This window comes from Bubalus kerabau, chromosome 8 (genome assembly GCF_029407905.1).
Source record: "Bubalus kerabau isolate K-KA32 ecotype Philippines breed swamp buffalo chromosome 8, PCC_UOA_SB_1v2, whole genome shotgun sequence".
NCBI lineage: Eukaryota > Metazoa > Chordata > Mammalia > Artiodactyla > Bovidae > Bubalus > Bubalus kerabau.
Window position 1 is genome coordinate 59,547,437 of NC_073631.1, and position 22,409 is coordinate 59,569,845.

At 38.8% G+C, this 22,409-nt stretch overlaps 1 protein-coding gene across 2 annotated transcripts in view; it reads left to right on the plus strand.

The window, feature by feature from the left end:
• Positions 1-22,409, plus strand: part of DOCK4 (dedicator of cytokinesis 4) — a 474,953-nt gene that overhangs the window by 184,281 nt on the left and 268,263 nt on the right. For both annotated transcript variants that reach the window (XR_008717856.1, XM_055590348.1), the window contains exons 2-5: positions 11,814-11,897; positions 14,265-14,305; positions 16,279-16,334; positions 21,088-21,184. Coding sequence is in view for 1 of the 2 variants with exons in the window: in XM_055590348.1 (XP_055446323.1) it covers positions 11,814-11,897; positions 14,265-14,305; positions 16,279-16,334; positions 21,088-21,184 (278 nt within the window). In the remaining variant the exon portion in view is untranslated. The remainder of the gene's footprint in view (positions 1-11,813; positions 11,898-14,264; positions 14,306-16,278; positions 16,335-21,087; positions 21,185-22,409) is intronic.

Below are 22,409 nucleotides of genomic sequence, written 5' to 3' on the forward strand. Positions count from 1 at the left end.
GAATACTGGAGTGGGTAGCCTTTCCCTCCTCCAGTGGATCTTCACAACCCAAGGATCGAAGCCAGCTCTCCCTCATTGCAGGCAGATTCTTTACCATCTGAACCACAAGGGAAGCAGATGTAAAGTGTTTCCTTCACCATTGTCTTTCCAGTACCAGCCACAGTGCTGGCACATAGAAGGTGAATGAAGGAGTAAACTGTACACATGTTACTTTGATCAGTGTTTATTGAGTAGCCACTTGGTGGTGTTGGGAACTTAAGGGGATCTCAAACCTAGAGATGCTGGATATAGTTAAGTGTTTAGTCAGTTCAGTTCAGTTACTCAGTCATGTCTGACTCTTTGTGACCCCATGAATTGCAGCACTCCAGGCCTCCCTGTCCATCACCAACTCCCGGAGTTCACTCAGATTAATGTGCATTGAGTCGGTGATGCCATCCAGCCATCTCATCTTCTGTCGTCCCCTTCTCCTCCTGCCCCCAATTCATCCCAGCATCAGAGTCTTTCCCAATGAGTCAACTCTTCGCATGAGGTGGCCAAAGTTCTGGAGTTTCAGCTTTAGCATCAGTCCTTCCAAAGAACACCCAGGACTGATCTCCTTCAGAATGGACTGGTTGGATCTCCTTGCAGTCCAAGGGACTCTCAAGAGTCTTCTCCAACACCACAGTTCAAAAGCATCAATTCTTCGGCACTCAGCTTTCTTCACAGTCCAACTCTCACATCCATACATGACTACTGGAAAAACCAGAGCCTTGACTAGATGGACCTTTGTTGGCAAAATAATGTCTCTGCTTTTGAATATGCTATCTGGGTTGGTCATAACTTGTCTTCCAAGGAGTAAGCGTCTTTTAATTTCATGGCTGCAGTCACCATCTGCAGTGATTTTGGAGCCCAAAAAGATAAAGTCTGACACTGTTTCCACTCTTTCCCCATCTATTTCCCATGAAGTGATGGGACCAGATGCCATGATCTTCGTTTTCTGAATGTTGAGCTTTAAGCCAACTTTTTCACTCTCCTCTTTCACTTTCATCAAGAGGCTTTTGAGTTCCTCTTCACTTTCTGCCATAAGGGTGGTGTCATCTGCATATCTGAGGTTATTGATATTTCTCCCAGCAATCTTGATTCCAGCTTGTGCTTCTTCCAGCCCAGCGTTTCTCATGATGTACTCTGCATAGAAGTTAAATAAGCAGGGTGACAATATACAGCCTTGACGTCCTCCTTTTCCTATTTGGAACCAGTGTGTTGTTCCATGTCCAGTTCTAACTGTTGCTTCCTGACCTGCATAGAGGTTTCTCAAGTGTTAGAGAGATGTAAATGGGAGGGGTACCATGGAGTCAAGGAGGCTGGAGGTGATTTGAAGAAAATCTGTTGGAAACAGGCAAAAGGGGATCCTGACTATAGTGAAAAGCATTTACAGCACTTGCTAAGACCCAGCTAAGAGGTTCAGTGTGACTGTTGACTCTGGTTTGTAAAGGCTGAGATTAGAAAAGTATGGAGGCACTAGATTCTTAGAGAACTGTGAACTTTGTTCCTTTTCTCCGTTGACCTGTTCACTGGCTTCCCATTTTCTAGAGAAATTGCTTTTGACTTGTTTTCAGTGGTCAAAACAAGTCAGAACTAGTGTTTGTTCAAAATTGGAAATTGGCTTATTCATCAAAGGAGAAGAGGGAGTAATAAAGTATAAGAACATGGGATTGGTTCTCTTCTGGTGGAAGTTACATGGTTTGCAGGTAATATCCCAGTGGACCTCTTGAGAGGTGAGTATTGGGAATGGAAGTCAAATTCAAGTTGAAAAAAGAAAATCCTGTGGAAGAAAACAATGGCACCCCACTCCAGCACTCCTGCCTGGAAAATCCCATGGGCGGAGGAGCCTTGTGGGCTGCAGTCCATGGGGTCACGAAGAGTCGGATACGACTGAGCGACTTCACTTTCACTTTTCACTTTCATGCATTGGAGAAGGAAATGGCAACCCACTCCAGTGTTCTTGCCTGGAGAATCCCAGGGACGGGGGAGCCAGGTGGGCTGCTGTCTATGGGGTCACACAGAGTCGGACACGACTGAAGCGACTTAGCAGCAGCAGCAGCAGTGGAAGAAAAATTTAGAGTGCTTTATTGTGTGAGCCAGACAAATAACCAAATGAGACAGAACTGACTGTTAAGTGGGAGAGAACATTAGAAGAGACTGTGAGAACATATTGACCTCTCCCCATTTGGAGGTAGCTCAGCTGGTAAAGAATTCACCTGCAATGCAGGAGACCTGGGTTCAATCCCTGGTTGGGAAAATTGCCTGGAGGAGGGCATGGCAACTTACTCCAGTATTCTTGCCTGGAGAATTCTCCTGAACAGAGGACCCTAGTGGGCTACAGTCCATGCGGTCACAAAGAGTTGGCCACAAACTGAGCGACTAAGCACACACATTTGGGGGTGACCTGTGAGTCCCTCTGGTGCAGGGGGAGAGGGTGAGATGGCTAGATGGCTAGGCCCAGATGTACCACTTGAGTTCTTATGTGCCATTTTGTGACTTTGAGTAGCACTTGGAAAGAGAAATCAGAACAGAGCACAGAAAGATGTAACAGAGTTTTGTTTTTTTTTCTTCCCTTACAGCAAAATATTAAGTATAAAAAAAAGTGTTGAAAATTGTATGTTTCAAAAATTCTCTTAAAGGGTATAATTTTAGCATTAACCATCTCACATTGGGAAAGGAAATATATTTTATGTAACTATTTATATACATGTCTATACATTTTATATATATATTTTTTAAAACCAAATATTTGGTGATAGATTTAATATGTCGGCTTGGGAAATGATATTTTACTTCTTAGTGAAAACTTTTCCCTTGGAGTGTGGGGAAAGCAGTTATTATTTTCTGTGGCATGAAGTCTGCATTGTAATTTTTACTCCTGATGCTGTCTGGTATTCCTAGGACAAATAATGAACTGTTTGGCAGAGTGTGTATTAAAAGCTGAATCTTCTTCCCTTCCTGTCTCTGCTTCAGCACTTTAGGAAAATCTTAACTCTGTTACTTTTTTTTTTTTTTTAATCTGTCTCATTTGCCAAAGATGCTTTCCTGTTTTATCAGAAAAAGCAATAGTACCAGCCCTCTTTCCCCTCTGAAGCAGTTGAACCTGAATCTTTCCAAGTTTAACTTGTTAATAGTGGTTTCTGAGAATCTGTAATCACAAAACGAAGCAAGGCTTTTTGATTTAATGATTGTGAACGGAAATGTTATTTTTGTCTGTTACAGATTCAGAACTAGTCTCCAAGCTTCCAGTTAACAGGGACTATGAAAAAAAGAATAGCCTGTATTTACTTACATTTATAGGATTACAAATCCAGTTCTCATACATTTGTTTGATCCTCATGACATTTCTGGGAGCTAGTCTGGGCAGGTAATGTCCTTCTGCCTGCACATAGTAGGACTCAAGACTGCATGATTCGTAAGTAGTAGAGCTAAACCCAGGTCCTTCATTTCCCTATTCAGCATTGTCCCCTTAGGGGACCTCCCTGGTGATCCAGGGGTCAAGACTCTGCACTTCCAGTGCAAGGGGAACAGATTCAATCCCTGGTCAGCTCCTAAGATTACCCATATTGCGCTCCCCCCACCCCCGCCCCCCCAAAAAAGCAGTACTGTGAGCTTTCAATATTGTCTCCTTTTCCTTGGGGCTAAGATACTTCTGAGATAATAGTTTAAACTCTGTGTTTTCCAAGATGCTCCTTTTGACTGGCAGCTGACCAAAACCATAACCTTTTCTATCATCTGAAAGTTGTTTTTAGAAGTACTGATGGGTGGATGCAGTCATCAGTTCAGAATTTTACTGTTTGACCTTCGGTTGTTCTTGTAGCCACTTAGGAAAGTGCCTTTGCAACATTAAAACCAAGGGGAAGAGTATGTTTATGACTCTTTGGGGAATAAAAACGGGTTCCTTTCCTGCCACAGTGACAGTGTCTTCAAATAAATCTTTGTGTGGAGCAGTGCCTCCTGATGTTCATTCGTTCCCTTGTTGGCCTCTTTCCTCTTCTCTATCTCTAAAATGGGAATAGAAACACCCCCATCATAGAAGATCAGAAATAATAAACAAAGAACTTAGCAAAACCACCAGATAGTATTTCAACAAGGCTGCTTTCCTTCTCCCTTGAAAATGAATCTGGCAAGAAGTCAGTTCTGAACACAGGACACTGTAAGCTTGGAGCAGGTTGGCCTCCCCAGAAAGCAGACTCTGAGATGCAGAGATGAGCTTGCAGGGTGTGTATCAGAGAGTGTTCTTGGGTGTCACACCAGTGGAAGGAACAGGGGAGAAGTACAACTGGGCAGAGAGAGCACATGACCCGTGATGCTGGCCCAGGGACAGCCTTTGTCAGCTTCAGCTGGAGCGGCCCTTCAGAGTTGCAGCAGGGGGGCCTGGCCCTCATAGTCACTGGGCGCAGGCCACCTGGGAAGAGGACATGGCCTCAGGCAAGTCACTCTTTTCAGCTGAGGCAACCGTAGAAGGCTGCCCCTTGACCGCCCGCACGCATGCTCTCTGCAGCTGGGAGAAAATGCCATCCATCTCTGAAGAGGAGTCTTGGTGTGGCCGAACCCACGACCTTACTTTATGTTTTCCTGGAGTCCAGAGGGCAGTGGTTCAAGCAGAATGGAGTTCTGCAGTTGGTAGAAATGTCCTCTTAACAGTCAAGGACAGCAGTGTATTTTCAAGTAGCACTTGTCAAATGTCAGAAATGAATACATTTTATTCCATGCACTTCTGATTTTTCAAAGTCAGGCCCGAGAGAGTCCTGTGACCTGTCTGAAGGCCTGACCATGGTACCTGTGGCATAAGAATGGAGTCCTGTTGGTCGATGTGCATATGTCTGCCCCACAGGCCTGCCTGCATAGACAGAATGGAACTGATCTCAAATGCATGGCAATTATGAGGACGAGAAGATGGAGCATAGTGAGGCTTCCTTTGATTTTCCTATGGAGTTCATTTTCAGTATCAAAGCCATATTCAGGAGCAGGCATCCCATTTCCCCCTCCCACATTTCCTTTGAAATTTTTTTCCAGTCTTTCTAGACCGCCTGCTCCCATGGCCCTGCTGTCATACTGATGGCCAGCTGGGAGTCCCTTGAAGGTAGAAATGACCCCTTTGCTCTTAACTTCATCTCATGGAGGGGGAAGATGTTAAGGCGCTACAGGACAAAGACAGTTCTATCCTGCACTTGTGATCATACCAATGGAAATCTCCAGATGACTTCTATTTCATCTTCCCTCAAGGCCTATCCAGACAGCTCTTTAAAAAATAAGGTGGTGTCTTTGATAAGACTATTAACTTGGATTTCCCCATCATATTTTATCTTTCCCTACAGGAGAATTTTGTGCATGTGCAGAGGTGATGACCCCTTGTCCTCTTCTTCCGCTGTTTCCTACGTTATGAAGTAAAATCCCTGAAAAAGAATTTAGTTCTGCTTAATCCTCTTTCCCTTTTCACTGTGTCCTCCAGCTCTTATCCAAAAAAAAAATCTTCTGACCCTTCAGAAATTCTACCCTTTCCTCCCCGCTTTTTTCCATTTGTGTGTGCCCCAAACACACACAATGATACTCATAAAGCTGATAAACCTGAATGTCGATATACATTGGTGACAAACCAGAGTGAAATACAGTATGAAATGCACGTGAACATGGAAAGACCTGGTTGTAAATGTCCTCCGAGTTCCTTTACAAAGCCCTGCTTTTGTCACTGTCTTCTCACTGTTGTTGACATGCTTCAAGTACCAGCATTCAGAATTTTACAGCTACTCCCATAAAAATGTTTATTTAATTTCTGGTGCAGTCATAGCTCATTTCTGTTGTGAAAAACAGGAGTTTCATTTATTTTGTGTTAAATGGGATTCCATGGGATAGTCTCAGAACTCGAGAACAATAGCATCCATCGTGTTCTGTGTTGTAAATAACTTCCAAGTGACCTTTCAGACCACAACCTGTTTCTGAGTTGGAAATCCTTTTATCAGAAAGAGGAAGCCAAAACTTTGACTTTGAGGGATGAGTTTACTTCCTTTGTGTCACAAAGAACAAAATATTTCATTATTTTTTTTCCCCACATTATGTTCCATTCATCTTAGATTGTCAACCCATAAAGGGCAAGGGCAGCGTTTGCCAGGCTTGACTTGAATTGTGGTGTGTAGCATCATCATCAATATTATTTTGATCATGATGATGAATATGGTATCATCTGTGATGTAGAGCTTCATGATTGTCTCCTAGTAGTTTTTATAATTGGTTTCTGTTTTTGCTTTTAAAAGTCACAACTCTGTGATTGAATTGCTCCATACTAAGTTTAAAAGTTTTAAAGTATGAATTTGTTCTTTACAAGAGCAAGCAATGTCACTGAAACTGAGAAATAAGTTCCTGCTTCACAGCACGATTTTGCTTTTCTTCACTGTCTTCATAGAAAACACTGGTGAGTTATAGATAGGATGCTTTTCAAAACCATTTAATTTTTAGTAAAGTCACTAGATACTAAACTGATATTATGTAAAGGAATAATATGTGGTAAGAGGCAACTGTTTCTGATTTTCAAGATGCTTAAGCTATACATTTAATTAACACTTTCAGTTTACACACATAATTTTAGCTAGTTTTTTTCGGGGGAGGGGTGTGGGTTGGCCATACTACGTGGCATGCAGGATCTTAGTTCCCTGACCAGGGATCGAACCTGTGCCCCATGCATTAGAAGCATGGAGTGCTGTTGTACTGCCAAGGAATTCCCCACATATAATTTTAAAAGACTGGAACATAAGCTATGTTTATATACATGTTTATTAATCCAAATAAATTTCTGCATAGTCGCAGATGGGCAGAGATGAAAACAATACCGTACAGTAGTTTTTATGTCTGTTTAAAACTGTACTCTCAGGATCCTTAGGACTGAAACAATAGCATTGAACCTTTGTATTTCCAGCTCCATGAAGCATTCATTCTCTATGATCTTTTCTGTAGCTCTTTTTCAATTTATAAGAAAATAAACAAGGGAATCAAGACAGTATGTGGTCATGTTCAGTAAACCCAAATATTATTGGGATGCCCCTGGAAATATAGGATGAGAAGACTTTCATTTGAGGCTACTTTATAACAACTGGTGGCAAGATGAATTTTCAACTGTAGACTTGTTTCATGCAAAAATGCTTGGAGGATTTGGGGGCTTACTTGAAAAGTTGTATCCAGAGAGGAATCTAAGCATTCCATATGTTTCAAGTGCATTTGATAGAAATGCAGATTGAGATTTCATGAATAACTGAGTTTTCTTTGAATCTTTGCTTTGTGAAACCAGTTTTCCTTCCTTTATGATACCCTATATGCTACCATTAGTAAACATGAGTCAATCATATTTTCAAATCTTTTGCTCTTTGGCCTAGAACTGCCTTCCCCTTTCAATTGCATAACCTGAAGCATAAATAGAATAGCATTTATCCATCCATTCATGAGCTTAGTACATTGCAAGGTGGAATTACTTGTGTAATTAAAAGACTGGAAATGGCTAGCCATTTTAGAAGGTAAAGATCAAAGTCCTGCTTTGAACTATATCTTAAAAAAGTGTTACTCTCCAATACGATATATGGTTTAATATATTTCTGACGTTTTAAGTTATGAGAGGTGCCCTTGACATTCTCTGGCTCTGTTAAAACTTGGGTACCATTTTTCAATGGCTTCATTCATTCATTCCACGTGTTTATTCATTCTCTGTTCATGCACTAACATAATCCTATGCTGGTGTATGGAAGATGAATTCAAAACAATTCAAGTTTTCAAGTAGAAAGACAAAGATAAGTCAAGTGTATGTAATACCTTGCGCTATTTAAGATATGGTCATAGTACCCTTGGAGCATAGATAAAAGAATAATTGATTTCATTTGGGTCCAAGGATGGGGAAAGAGAAAGGGTAGCATCAGGAAATAACCTTAGAGCTATACCTTCAACTCAGGCTACTTTGTAGTTCCCTTTGTGGAAGAGGTGGGGAAGGCAACTGCCCCCAAGGGGGATAATACGCATAAAGGCACTGACTTCTGCATGAAAGAGCTTGATGAAGATTTGGATATGGTAGTTTGGAGGGCATTGTGTGGAGAGGTAGGTGGGATGGGAGCCTGGAAAGTAACGGGAGCGCAGTGGTAAAGGACTTTGTAGGAGATGCTGAGAGCAGACCTTCCCTTCTGCTTTATCAGACGGTGGGGACCAATGTCCATTCTTTCAGAACTCAGGCAGTGACTAAAACTGAAGCAAGGCTGGTTTGGGGACAGAGTGCTTCAGTTATATATTATACCCTGTCAGTGCTGAGCTGAAAGACTTCTTCCAGACTCAGAATTGCAGGCTGGCAGGGACCTTTCAGTTCACCTTGTTCAACTCCTTCTTTTATAGCGGAGGCATCTGAAGCTCAATGAGACTGAAGAACATAATAGCTCACCTTTAATAGTTATCAGATATTATATAGGTGAAGAGTAAAGTCAGAATTCACCCACATAGGCTCCTTGGGTAAGAAATGAGATGATGCACAGTTATGACCCAGACAACCTGTCATCCCAATGTTAAACATTTTCTGTGAAAGAATGAGTTTTCACAGGTAATATAGTTTGGTTCTTAGAATTTTGTGTGCCCTCTTAAAATAGAATTGCCCATAATAAAGGAACCTGACTGCCTAAGACCAGAACTCTTAACAGTAATGGCTCTGCCCTCATTCATTCCCTCAGTGATTATTTACTGAGCGCAATTTGTGTGCCAGGCTCTATACTGAGTTATATAGACAACTGGGAACTGAAACCAACCTAGTCCTTATATGCATGGAATTTTCAGTCTGTTGCAGGAGACATCCTTCCAAAACTTGCACAAATCAGGGAGGCTGGTTAAGTGGTATATAGTGCTATGAGCATATGGAATTGGGGTGAGAGGATGTATATCAAGAAAGTCTGCTCTGAGAAGCCTTATTTAATCCTTTACTACCTTTTGCAGTTTCTTTATCATTGACCCCATTTTCCTGACGAGGTAATGGAGACTCTGAGAGATTAGTATCTTGCACCGAATCACACAGCTAATAATCAAACCCACATCTCATGATACCAAGTTTGATGTTCTTTTCCTACACCCAGCCTTTTTGTTTGTCTGTTTTTGGCCACTCAGCATGTGGGGTCTTAGTTCTCCAACCAGGGATGGAACTCGTGTTCCCTGCAGTTCAATCTTGAAGTCTTAACCACTGGACCGCCAGGGAAGTCCCTACACCTAGCCTGTTTGACATCAACATTTAAGAAGAAAGTTAACTCGGATATTAATGCATATATATGAAGTATAGAAAGATGGTATTGATGAACCTTTTAGCAGGGCTGCAGTAAAGATGCAGACATAGAGAAGAGACTTGTAGATGCTGTAGGGGAAGGACAGGGTGGGACGAATTAAGAGAGTAACATGGAAAATATACATTATCTTAGGTAAAATAGATAGTGAAAATTTGCTGTGTGACCGCATAGAGGGAAGGGATGGGGAGGAAGGTAGGAGGAAGGTTCAAGAGGGAAGGCACATATATATACCTATGGCTGATTCATGCTGATGTATGGCGTAAACCAACACAATATTGTAAAGCAATTATCCTCCAATCGAAAATAAGTAAATTTTTAAAAAGAGGGCTAAGAAAGTAGATCTACAGTAGAAGGCTGGAAGGTATGAGAGAAGTAGTGGAAGAGAGGATGGCCTCCTGAAAGGTGATGTGAAGGTAGTGACAGTGGGGAGAGAGCAGTTTCAGAGCAGTGAGGTGAAGGGCTGAGGCCTGGAGGGGTGGTGAAGAAGGAAGCTAGTGAGTGGGACCGCCATGTTCAAGAAGGTGATGGGGCAGGAGAGAGCCACCAGCCGTAGGGGAGGTATTCCTGGCTGCCTGGGAGTTAACATGGGCATTCGTGAGTGGTCAGAGCTATACCCAGAGCTGAGTGAGGGCACCCACACACTTAGACCTCTAAGAGAAGCATCAGTAGTGCAGGGTTGAACCTCTAGGGTTGTGAGAGGTTAAGGTAACTTCATGAGTGTAAAAAGGCAATTCTGAGGGTAAGTTTGCCTTGGAGTCTTAAATTGTACTCAATCTACTGTCTATTTGGTTGTTGATTCCTTTTAAGAAGAGGTCCCTGAAAGTTATTTGAAGTAATCTGTCAAGATACAGACCTTTGATTATTTTTCAAGCAAACACTGTTGAGGCTATCAACATGAGGTCATAGGGTATTTATGGTTATAGTTAGAAAATGACATCATGGATTAGTGCTTATCTAAAATGTTTTAACTTGGTTACTGTGTAGTTATTTTTATCTGTTTTCTGTCCTGTGTTTTGATTGCTACTGCTAATTTTGTTTTAAGATCATAAAATGGCTTTAGACTTCTCTGAAAGCCCATTACTTATTGACATGTTTTGATTTTTGACAGATTCATGTGTTCCTCCAGGCTTTTAAAATACATTCATAGCAGTAACAATAATTTATTTGGGGGATTGGTGTTGTTTCTAAATCTCACTGAAAGATTCGATCTGAAAGAGAGAGAATGATAAAATTCACTTCCAAAGTTGGGAGCTTTTAAAAATCAGGCAGTCGAAGCATCTACTATCATTTTTTGGATGTGACTTGCAAGATGATTTCAGCATGTGAAATATTTAATAGGAAATGGATCTTCTCTTTCTGTGTGTTGAGGTCCTTTTCTTTATTTTCTAGCCTTGTCTCTCTTATGACTCAGGTGTTAATTTCTTGGGAAAAATCTCTGTCCTTCATTCTCTTTTAACCCCTCAAATTGCCTGCTGCTGCTGCTGCTAAGTCACTTCAGTCGTGTCCAACTCTGTGCGACCCCATAGAAGGCAGCCCACCAGGCTCCCCCATCCCTGGGATTCTCCAGGCAAGAACACTGGAGTGGGTTCCCATTTCCTTCTCCAATACATGAAAGTGAAAAGTGAAAGTGAAGTCGCTCAGTCGTGTCCGACCCTCAGCGACCCCATGGACTGCAGCCTAGGGATGGTTAATCTCTGGTATTATATCCTAGTCCTGCCAGCCCCGCACCGTGTTTCAGAAACCAGTCAGTCTGTAAACATTAGGTAAGGCTAAACGGTGACTCCTCCCTGTGTGCCCCCTTTTCCCCCAGTTCAAATTATCTGAGAGCTAAGGCATGTGGGAATTGTCATTTTGGCCATGTGTTTAGACCCAGGGGAGAGAAGTAATCATTACCATTGATTACTACGGAGAAGAAGACTGCTTTAACACCGTGTGCTGGGCTAGACCCTGAGGGCACAGTAGTGAGCAGTGAGTAGTGAGGACACAGTCCCTTCTCTTGAGGACCTTACGGTGTATGGAAAAGAAATATCCCGAAGACAGCATAGCAGAAAGGTCAACCAAGCTTATTAATAAGTAAGACATATAGTCCTCATCTATTATTGAACACATATTTATTGAGTCACTACCATGGGATGGGCTTCTGAATGGGGAGTGATTGTAGCAGTGAGGTAGAGGGACACTCCTGGCGCAGCTCTTCAGGCAGTATCTTTGCTTACGTATGTTATTGGTGATGTTGATATTTTGTCTACTATCTTAGTAACTATCACGACTTTGAAATTTGTGTTAATAGCACTTGTTTGACCAAACAGTTAGCAAAGTATGTAAACTTTGGTTTTCTTCCAAAACGTGTCACGTTAAAATATGACAGCCAGTTCCAACTATCAGTGTGTATTTCCTGCTCACGTTCGTTTTTCCTGATCAGTAACATGCAATAGTAAGCAATATAACTGGCCATAACTGACATGACTATCTCCATATATTCTGTGTCGTTTCTTACAGTCATTGCCAGTTTTCGAGGAACTGTGCCATATGGTCTGTCATTAGAAATTGGAGATACAGTTCAGATCCTGGAGAAGTGTGATGGTAAGTAGACTAGTATTGATTGCAGTTGGGTAAACAATCTCCTCAGTATTGGGCAGCTCATAAAATTTACAGATTCTTTTCATACTTCTATTAATCTCTAGGATTTTCCCCTTAGTCACAGTGAACCATTTTTTACAAAACTATTTTCTTGCATGTTCAATGTTTGGCTTATGGGAAAACATTGTTTGGTATTTTTAAGCTGATTATATTTTTTCCTAATATTATTTATTTATATTCGCTAGATGCAATTGAGACTGTTGAATTTATGAGAGTTCATGACTCAGGGCCAAACTCGAAGGCCTTTCCTGGAATGTCAAGTGTCTGGTGGGCTCCCCAGGACAGAAGGAAACAGAGGTCCAGAGCAGAAATGCTTTAACCAAAGTTGGGTAACCAGATTCCTTGGGGTGGGACTCCTGCCCTGGCCAACTCTGCTCTAGTTCTGTAACCTCTTCCTCCGCACCTCCCCCAAATTTGGACTGAAATTATTTACTCCATTTGAAATGTTAAGTGAACTTGTATGATTAATTTATATAAGAGGTACCTCATTAAATCAACCTACTATGTTCTCAAATGCTTCTGTTCCTTGTAACAAAACATCCTTAAATGCTAGTCCTTAAAAAGATCCCAGATAAAATGACTACTCTTTTTTTTCTTAACGAAATGGCCATATTGTAAAGTCCCATCAGCATATCCAAAGATATGGTTTTCCTCTCAATACATTGTCCTTATTAGGAATTTATAATATGGTAAGACTCTATCATATTAAGGTTCATTATTGATAAAATCGTGTTTTCCCAAATAGAACTATTACTTTTATTTAGAGCCTGTCATTAAATGGTGGTAATACATGGACATTTATTTTGTCCAGTGTCACTGATATATTTAAAAATATAAGATTTTTCTCTGTCATTGCCAGATATAGTTTGTCTGTTTCCACTTCGTTTACAGATAAATATAAAATCTGTTATGAATAGGTGAAAATATGCGTCTCAGCTAATGGGAGCTGTTTTGTAATGTAAAAACCTTTCTGTATGGTGTAGTTGGACAGGAACCTCACTGTGACATTTCTGCAATTCTCAAGAAGTTTTGGTTACTGTTAAAATAATTGTTTAAGAATAGATATATTTCTTGGGTGGAGGTCTTTGAGAAATCTAATAAATCCTGACATTATAGAGATTGCAATTCTTAATTCATTCTACTTTTTCCAGGCTGATTATAAAATGATGTTTTATAAAATGTTTTTTTAAGAAAACTTATGAGGAACAAAAATATTTAAATACAAAACTCAAATACTTCTTTCTAAAAGTTCAATTAATCAAAAAGATTCAATTCAATAGAACATTGGTTTTATGATAAAATACTTTCTTCTAATAAGCAAAATGGTTACTATAGTTGAAGAAACAATAAGTTGAAAAGAATACATTTATAGGAGGCTGTATATTAGCTTCCTGGAGTGAAAAATGGTAACCCACTCAAGTATTCTTTCTTGGAAAATTCCATGAACAGAGGAATCTGGAAGGCTACAGTCCATGGGGTCACAAAGAGTCAGACACAACTAACCAACTGAGCACACACACAGCACACGTATATTAGCTATATAAATTCATATATATATGTATACCCTGTAATTGTTTTAAACTCTAAAAAGTTATGTTCCCCCTTAAGGACGGTGCTGTAAAACTGATTGAGTCACTTTGGAGGTTAAGTAATAGACATTCTGCGAATAAAAATTATGGTGAGTCAGTTAATGGGACATTGTCTGGATGAAAGCATGCCATTAATGCTCTAAGTGGATGAGACCTGGTTTCTTTCTTCTTATGCTATCAGACTGATCCTTACCCAAGATGGTAGACGATGTGTGAGCTCAGTACAGAATTGCTGGCTAAGCACTGGTCTTTGGTGGTAGAGTCAGGGCTTTGTATTCAGGCAAAGACAGTTTGGAACTATATTAAATCTTGTGTAGATTCTTAAATTTCTTTGAGATATAGTGTGACATTTTATAAAATGGAATGAAACTAAGCTCAGAGAGGTCACTTAACTTGCCCAAGATTCAACAGCTAATACTTATTGATAGTAAAACCAGAATTTAAGCCCAGTACTCTGATTCCCAAACCTTTACTTCCATTATGCATGTTTGTATTTTTTATGTATATTTCCAATACAATTTTTAAATGATTTTATTGATAGAAGACTTAAACTTGTAGTCACTTGACTTTTATAGTCTAGCCTACTTCCAACTCCCACATGTTTATACCTAGAATATCTTCATGTAAGGTAAAATTCTGTCAGCAAAGGATACATTGATTTCTAATCATTTCTTCAAAGTCTTGTAATTATTGAAATATGACCATGATTATTTCTCCACAGGCTGGTACAGAGGATTTGCCTTAAAAAACCCAAATATCAAGGTAAAAATAATTGCTTTTAACTGTAATTATGGGATTTTTAAGAAAAACAGTTAATTTACTTTATTTCATTATACAATTGAAATTACAGTTGGGACTCTTAGTTGAAATACTAAATGGCAATACAGATTTTCATAATTTTGGAAATTCCTTTGAACTTGGATTATACTTAAGACACACTATTCAAATGATAATCCTGTTTAGCTCTTGAAATTTATACTGAGAAGACCTTAATAAGCTCATTATATATAAACAAAATCTTTTTGAAGTGTGAGTTTTGCAGAGAGCTAAATTAAAATTCAGGCAGCAGAAATATATATTCCAAAAGAAATAATGAACAGAGGTATTTAATCTTTGTTTTCTGTGATATCATTTGTAAAAGTTAATGTGGAGAGTGGTTTATTTTAGGTATGTTCTGAGTCCCTTTAGGTGTGAGGAGGTGAAATGTGGGAAAATCAAATTATAAAGAGTCCATCTTTCTTACCATTCCAGACAAAACCTGACTCATTATCAGTTACATATTTATATAAATCCTAAGGAATTATAGTATGAAGTAATATGAATTTTCTTTTACCTTTCCTTTGTGTAGTTTATGATGTTAACACTAATCCTTACTTCTATATTTTTCAACTTTATTCCTATCTTCCCATCTTTACCCATGCTACCCACATTCACTAATATTTTCTTACATGCCATGTTCATTTTTTGGTTTAATTCTGGTTTTCTAAGGATTGTAGATAAGAAAATGTGTCATTTCTTATTTCCAAAATATAAGTTATCTAATCTATTTTGCCTGCATTTCTGTTTCAGTATACCTGTTTTCCTGGATCATCCAACTGTGTTAATTAATTTATTTCATTTATTTTAGGTCATTCTAAAGGAGAGTCTATACTTTAGCTCTCATTTAAAGTTATTTTTGGACATCTGCAGGCACATGCATATGTAACTTCAATATTTTTCATTTAGAACATACTTTAAAAAGTGTTAAGATTTTTTGCTTCTATTTCTCTTCTAAAGAACTTCAATTTCTGACTTCTTGTTAATTCCAATAATTACTGTAATTTGCTGTTCCTACCATATTGAGGTAAATTTAAATTCCAAAGGAAAAAAATGGTGTTTTTTTTTTGTTTTTTTTTTTAAACCTATGCCTATTTACTACTGTTGTATATACAGAGCTTGCTAGTTAAATTTTATGTTATCCTTGGACCCACAGTGGTGATAATGTATTCAAATGACATTTGTTTTTCCTAAATATTTAATTGAATTTTCCATTTAATTGTACATAAAAAATCATTCAGAGAATATTGTCATTTAATGGATAATAAAATTGCTCTTTTTTTAATTTTTTTTTCAATTTCTCATTTAGAACAAAGGAACCATTTCCTTGCCCTAGCCTTTCCCTACAATAAAGAGCTTTAAGCTGGCTTGTCTTCTTTTGTTTAATTTTTGTTCCATCAGAATGGCAGCCCGGGGATGCTTTGCTGCTATGTTTTCATTAAGGATCATTCCTAAACATGTAATATACATACTGTTTCTAAATTCGTAGTAGTGGTATTTTTTTAGTATGTATTTTCAAATAGACACATGAGTAGTTTGAAGAGAAGAAAAAGAACTACAACCAAAAGAAGCAAACTAAAACCCCTTTTTTCAAAACTGCAATATTAAAAAAATTTATTTAAAATGCTTTCCATATAGAACTCTTGAAAATAAAAATAATTTCTGTTATATATAGAATATATTTTTGACTGGGATTTAATGTTTTGATTATATTTATTTTAAAGTATCTCTAAATTTGTAAACTGATAAATATTCAAAATAAAATGACTGGTTCTAAGCTACAATAGATTTCACCTAGAGAATGTGTTAGAGATTTCATCTTCCTGTTATTGTTATGGTTGTGTGGTGATATTTTATATATATGACTTATGAAATTTTTTCTGCTGTAATAGACATAACCTTCACATTTTCTCTTTCAGGGTATATTTCCTTCCAGCTACGTTCACTTGAAAAATGCCTGTGTAAAGAACAAAGGGTAAGAAATAAATTTTATTGATGGAGAGTTTTCACACAATCATTGCCTATTTTGGAATTTGAAAGACTTATTGTCTTGAAAAAATGAATCAATTCTTGGCATTGTTTGTGTTGTTAGATAAAAGACAGATGACATTAAGGCAGTTTGTGGAGAAAATGAAAGAACCACATCTGTATGTTGGACAGCAGTACAATCTAGGGCACTGGAGGTCTCTCATTGCCTGGAAATTGTGGAATCTACCTAATCTTAAACAAAAGGAGTTGGTTCTTCTTGGTTTCCTGTTGTGTAGGGAAGCAAGCAGTCATAGCCATCAGATGCTGAGTCATATCTCAACCCAGGAATTTCCTAGATTCACTACTGATCATAAGTAGCTGAGTCTGCCATTATTTTCCTAATTGGGCTTAAAAACATGTCCTTGTGTGTTATTGTTATTGTTCAGTCGCTAAGTCCTGTCTGACTCTTTGCAACCCCATGAACTGCAGCACACCAGGCTCCTCTGTCTCCCACAATCTCCCAGAGTTTGCTCAAATTCATGTCCATTGAGTGGGTGATGCTATCCAACCATCTCATCCTCTGCCAACCCCTTCTCCTTTTGTCTTCAATCTCGCCCAGAATTAGGGTCTTTTCCCATGAGTCGTCTCTTGGCATCAAGTAGCCAAAGTATTGGAGCTTCAGCTGATGCTGAACTTCAGCATCAGTCCTTCCAATGAATATTCAGGGTTGATTTCCCTTAAGATTGACTGGTCTGATCTCCTTGTAGTCCAAGGGACTCTCAAGAGTCTTCTCCATCACCACAATTCCAAAGCATCAGTTCTTCAATGCTCAGTTTTCTTTATGGTCCAGCTCTCACAACCATACATCACTACTGGAAAAACCACAGCTTTGACTTCTGTTGGCAAAGTGACATCTCTGCTTTTTAATACACTGTCTAAGTTTGTCACAACTTTCCTTCCAAGGATCAAGCATCTTTTATTGGGTCCAGTCACTGTCTGCTGTGATTTTGGAGCCCCCAAAATATAATCTGTCACTGTTTGCAGTTTTTCCACATCTATTTGCCATGAAGTGATGGACCAGTGTTGAGTTTTAGGCCAGAGTTTTCATTCTCCTCTTTCACTCTTATCAAGAAACTCTTTAGTTCCTCCTCACTTTCTTCCATTAGAATGGTATCATCTACATATCTGAGGTTGTTGATATTTCTCCTGGCAGGCTTGATTCCAGCTTGTGACTCATCCAGCCTGGCATTTCGCTTGCATATAAGTTAAACAAGCAGGGTGACAATATACATCCTTAACGTACTCTTTTCCCAATTTTGAACCAGTCCATTTTTCCGTGTCGGGTTCTAACTGTTGCTTCTTGACCTGCATATAGGTTTCTCAGGAGACAGGTAAGGTGGTCTGGTATTCCCATCTCTTGAAGAATTTTCCACAGTTTGCTGTGATCCACACAGTCAAAGGCTTTAGTGTAATCAGTGAGGCAGAAGATGTTTTTCTGGAATTCCCTTGCTTTCTCTGTGATCCAATGAATGTTGACAATTTGATCTCTTGTTCCTCTGCCTTTTCTAAACTGATCTTGTACATCTGGAAGTTCTCAATGCACATAATACTGAAGGCTAGCTTGAAGGATTTTGAGTATAACCTTACTAGCATGTAAAATAAGTGCAATTGTCTGGTAGTTTGAACATTCTTTGCCACTGCCCTTCTTTTGGTTTTGAATGAAAACTGACCATTTCCAGTCCTGTGGCTACTGCTGAGTTTTCCAAATTTGCTAACATATTAAGTGCAGCACTCTAACAGCATCATCTTTTAGGATTTGAAATAGCTCAACTGGAATTCTATCATCTCTACTAGCTTTGCTTGTAGTAATACTTCCTAAGGCCCACTTGACTTCACATTCCAGGATGTCTGACTTTAGGTGAGTGATGATACTGTCATGGTTATCCCAGTCATTAAGACCTTTTTTGATAGTAGTAGTTAAATACTTAAAATATTAAGTATTTTAAAATTTTTAAAAAAAGTTAAAGTACTTAAAATATTAGATTGAAAATATATTTCTAATACTAATAATTGCCACTACTATTACTCTTTTAATAAATGTGTGTCCTTCAGAAATGTTGTGCAGATATAACCCACCAGAAATGAGTCAAGCAGAGTTATCAGTCCTTTTGGAGTTCTCCAACCAGTGTCTATCCAGCCCTCCTCAAGTAAACCAAGGGACCGTCCAGAAAACACACGCTTACTCTTTATTCTGACCTTTCTGGCCTAGTGATCTGGGTCTTCCTACCCTGTCCCTTAAAGGATCCACCTGGGCCAACCCCCGCAGCCAGTCTCTTTGCTGCCTTTGCCCCAAACCCAACCCCGATCCCAAAAACCCTCCAGAGCAGAGAGCCACCCTTCTCCCATCCTACATGCAGACTGAGGAAGAGAAAATAGACAGCATGCTAGCAAAGATGATGTCAAGCATCACTCGTGTAGTTTAAGTTCTCTCTCTCTGAAAATGTGTTGTGGTGGGACATAGTTTTAATTGAAATAAGTACCTTGTTTGTTTGTCCTAGTCAGTAACTGGTGAATATCTGGCTCCCTTGATTCTGAGGAAGTTTAAAGATGGATAATATTGTCTCAAAATTTGGTCCTGTTAGTTTAAGACTTGGTGTAGGTTCGACGCCTGACACAGGGCATGATAAGCATTATACAGCAAGAGAACTTCAGGATAGAACCAAAGTTTATTTTCTTAAATAAAAAAAAGTTAGAATTGATGGAGACTTTAGGTTCTAGGACGTTAACTGGAAGAAAAACTTTAACCTGAAAACATTCGAGAACACGTATTGCCAGATGATTGCTTTCCAAGAGAGCAATCTCTTTAGGCTTTTGATGTTGCCTGTCTTATTTTAAGGGGATTAGCAGACTGATGGCCCACCAGGACGAAATAACTGCAATGTACATCTCAGAATAACTCAACAGAATATAATTTCAGGGGCAGCTACTTATGCCAGACCGTTTGAATGTTGATTTTGGTATAATTAAGAGGAAACAGCTGCCTCACCTAAAATGGCAATTTTGTGCTTCTTAAAAATGTACATTTTGGTTGAGCAAACCCCAGACCAACTTCCCACAGACTAAATTGCCTTTATATTCTTTCCTGGGTCTCAGAGCAGTGCAAAACTGATGGGGGTGCGGGGTGGGGGGTCCTTTAATTATAGTTTGTGAATGGTGAGGTCACTTCTTTGTTGTTTAATTCTTGCTGTGGTCATGTCAGTTTTTAAATGTTAAGTAGGTTGTTGAGTTTTCTTGGGAATTCATTGTTCCTGCCCAGACTTTGCATTCTATCATTTTATAATGTCTGTCTCCAAATACTCATCATTTAAATTGCAACAGCTGCTTGAAAAGCAAAATAAATGCACTACTATTTGAAAATGTCAATTATGTAGACTTGATAAAAGGTTCTGTATATGTCAAAGTTCATATATTACTGTTTACTTTTATTTCTGGTTTTACATCTTCAGCTATGTTTAAGCTCTAGAAAGAAGTAAAATATTCATAGGGTATTTTAGCAGCAGTATGAAATGAGGCTTTGTTGGTGAAGAAATCAAGGCAAGATTTTAATTTCCATACTTGCCGAGAAAACTTTACAAAAGACAATTATGTACACTTTGGACTTAACATCAAGAAGGAACACATAACAGTTAATAGCCTCATGATAAGAAATAAAAATTTCCCTTAATCATCTGCATAACCTGGTTCAGTGTCCACTGAACACTGAATATTGTCCTTAGAAAAAGATACTCAAATGAAGAAGATAATCCCCCTCAGTAAAGTCAATTAGCATTCTTTTGGGAAGTAGAATTAAAGGCACTTACCCATTTTAACCTGCACAAAAATGAAGAATTTAGAAAAAAGAAATGAGAGAGGAAAAAATAAAGATTATTGTATGTCAAAGATAGGATGCAGAAGACAAATTCAATCTGGTTTTTTCTCTCCATCTCCTTATATATATTCTCAACATCAGGACCACCATAGATACCCTGCTAATATTGGTATGACTATTTTCCAAGTATAGTTTCTGACACATAGAAAAGAAATAGAAGGAATATATTGCCCTAATCATGGAGAGGAGCATTCTGCAATGGATATTCAAATACCTGTGATGTCTTAAATCCTTTATAACTTCTGAGATGCGTGACAACATTACTGATACCAGTAATCATTTTTCATGGTCCTGTTTGGAAGTAATAAAAATGAGGTGTTAATGAGATCAAGTGAGTATTCAGTCAGTACCTCAGTGTCGAGTTGTTTATAATACTGAGTGAGTTTGGATGTTTGCAGCCATCATATCCTGATCATTGAATGAGCCTTTCACTTTCTTTGAGCCCAATGGCCATAGCGCTTGGAAGGCAAGAGCCATCTCACAGTCTAGATGGCCTGGTAACCTCAGGTTACATACAAGGACTTTTGGGCTTGGAGAATTTAAGTGAGTGGCTGTTCAGAGATCCAACTGTGCCTGGCGCACAACCTCGCTGGTAGTGTCGCTCCACCACACTGCTTAAACTTTGATCCAGGGGAAGTGGCTGGCCATTCTGCTGTTGTCCTGCCATAACGCACATCACATTCCTCACACGAGTTCATATTCAGATCCTGGTTTCTGTTTGCAGAACCAAAAATAACTAGGCAGCTTCCTCTCCTAGTTGGTCTTTTAGAATATTTAAAAGAAGATTACTGTCTATGTCATTTGCATATATACTTGTTGTTCAATTTCACAGACAATTTGAAATGGTTATTCCCACTGAAGACTCTGTGATCACAGAAATGACATCAACATTAAGAGACTGGGGAACTATGTGGAAACAACTCTATGTGGTACGTAACTTTTTAATGGCATCATTTTTTCAGTAGAGAATTGTTTCAAGAAATACCTAACAGGGGTGAGTGTCAACTACTATCTGAGCACCTGCTGTAAGTCACTCCCACTCCTTTGGGAATCAGGGATAGAGAGCTTAATACAACATAGTCTGATTTTTATCCCTGTGTCCATCCAGCATGGATTTTGTAAGTTCTTTTTCAAGCTGCACGAAAGTAAAAAATTACTTTCCTGGCATCTAATCAAATAGGATAATTTACATGGAACCTAGATTTAGGCTTTCTGAATAATTTTAATTGTCACAGAGAAGCTTATTTTTCAATATAATTTTCATAATGATGACATTCAATTATATTCTAATTCTCTGTACATTGCTCAGGTATACTAAAAATGATAGTCTATTTAGAATCAATGAGAAGATTCTAGAACTACAAGAGAAAGGAATGTTTCTTGGGAAAAAAAGGAGTCAGTGTTTTGGGTATATACGTATATATATGGCTTTCCAGGTGGTGCTAGTGGTAAAGAACCTGCTTGCCAGTGCAGGAGACATAAAAGTTGCAGGTTCGATCCCTGTGTCAGAAAGATCCCCTGGAGGAGGGCGTGGCAATCTACTCCAGTATTCTTGCCTAAAGAATTCCATGGACAGAGGAGCCTGGCAGTTCATAGGGTCACAAAGAGTCGAACACGACTGAAGCAACTTAGCACTCACACAAACACGTACCTATTTACATATTATACTTACTGAGAACCTTCTGTGTTGCAAATCCTGTAAGAACTATTCTATATGTAATATCTTATTTAAGCCTTACAACCACTCAAGGAAATAAAGACTATGATCATCCCTAGCTTACAAATGAAGAAAATGAGAGTGAAGTACTTACTGGAGGCCAAGCAGTTGAAAAATGACTATGACTAAGCTGGGATTCACATGTAAATCTAGCATCCTCACTGATCCACTGTCTGGGGAATTGGGGGTGATGTTTGGGGAAAGATGAGTTTATTTCTTCTTTGATTTTCAAAGGAATTTAGAGAACAGCTTAATCATTTGAAGGGATGTGCTCAAAATACAAAGGTGTACTTATGCTGACAACATGATTTGAAATAGACTGTCAAAGAGAAGAATCCAAATTAGTGAGGGACATGGACAAAGAATGACCATTTTTATTTTCTGCTCCATAGAAAATGCAATAGAATATTTCATTGAGGCAAGAAAATCTTTAAAAT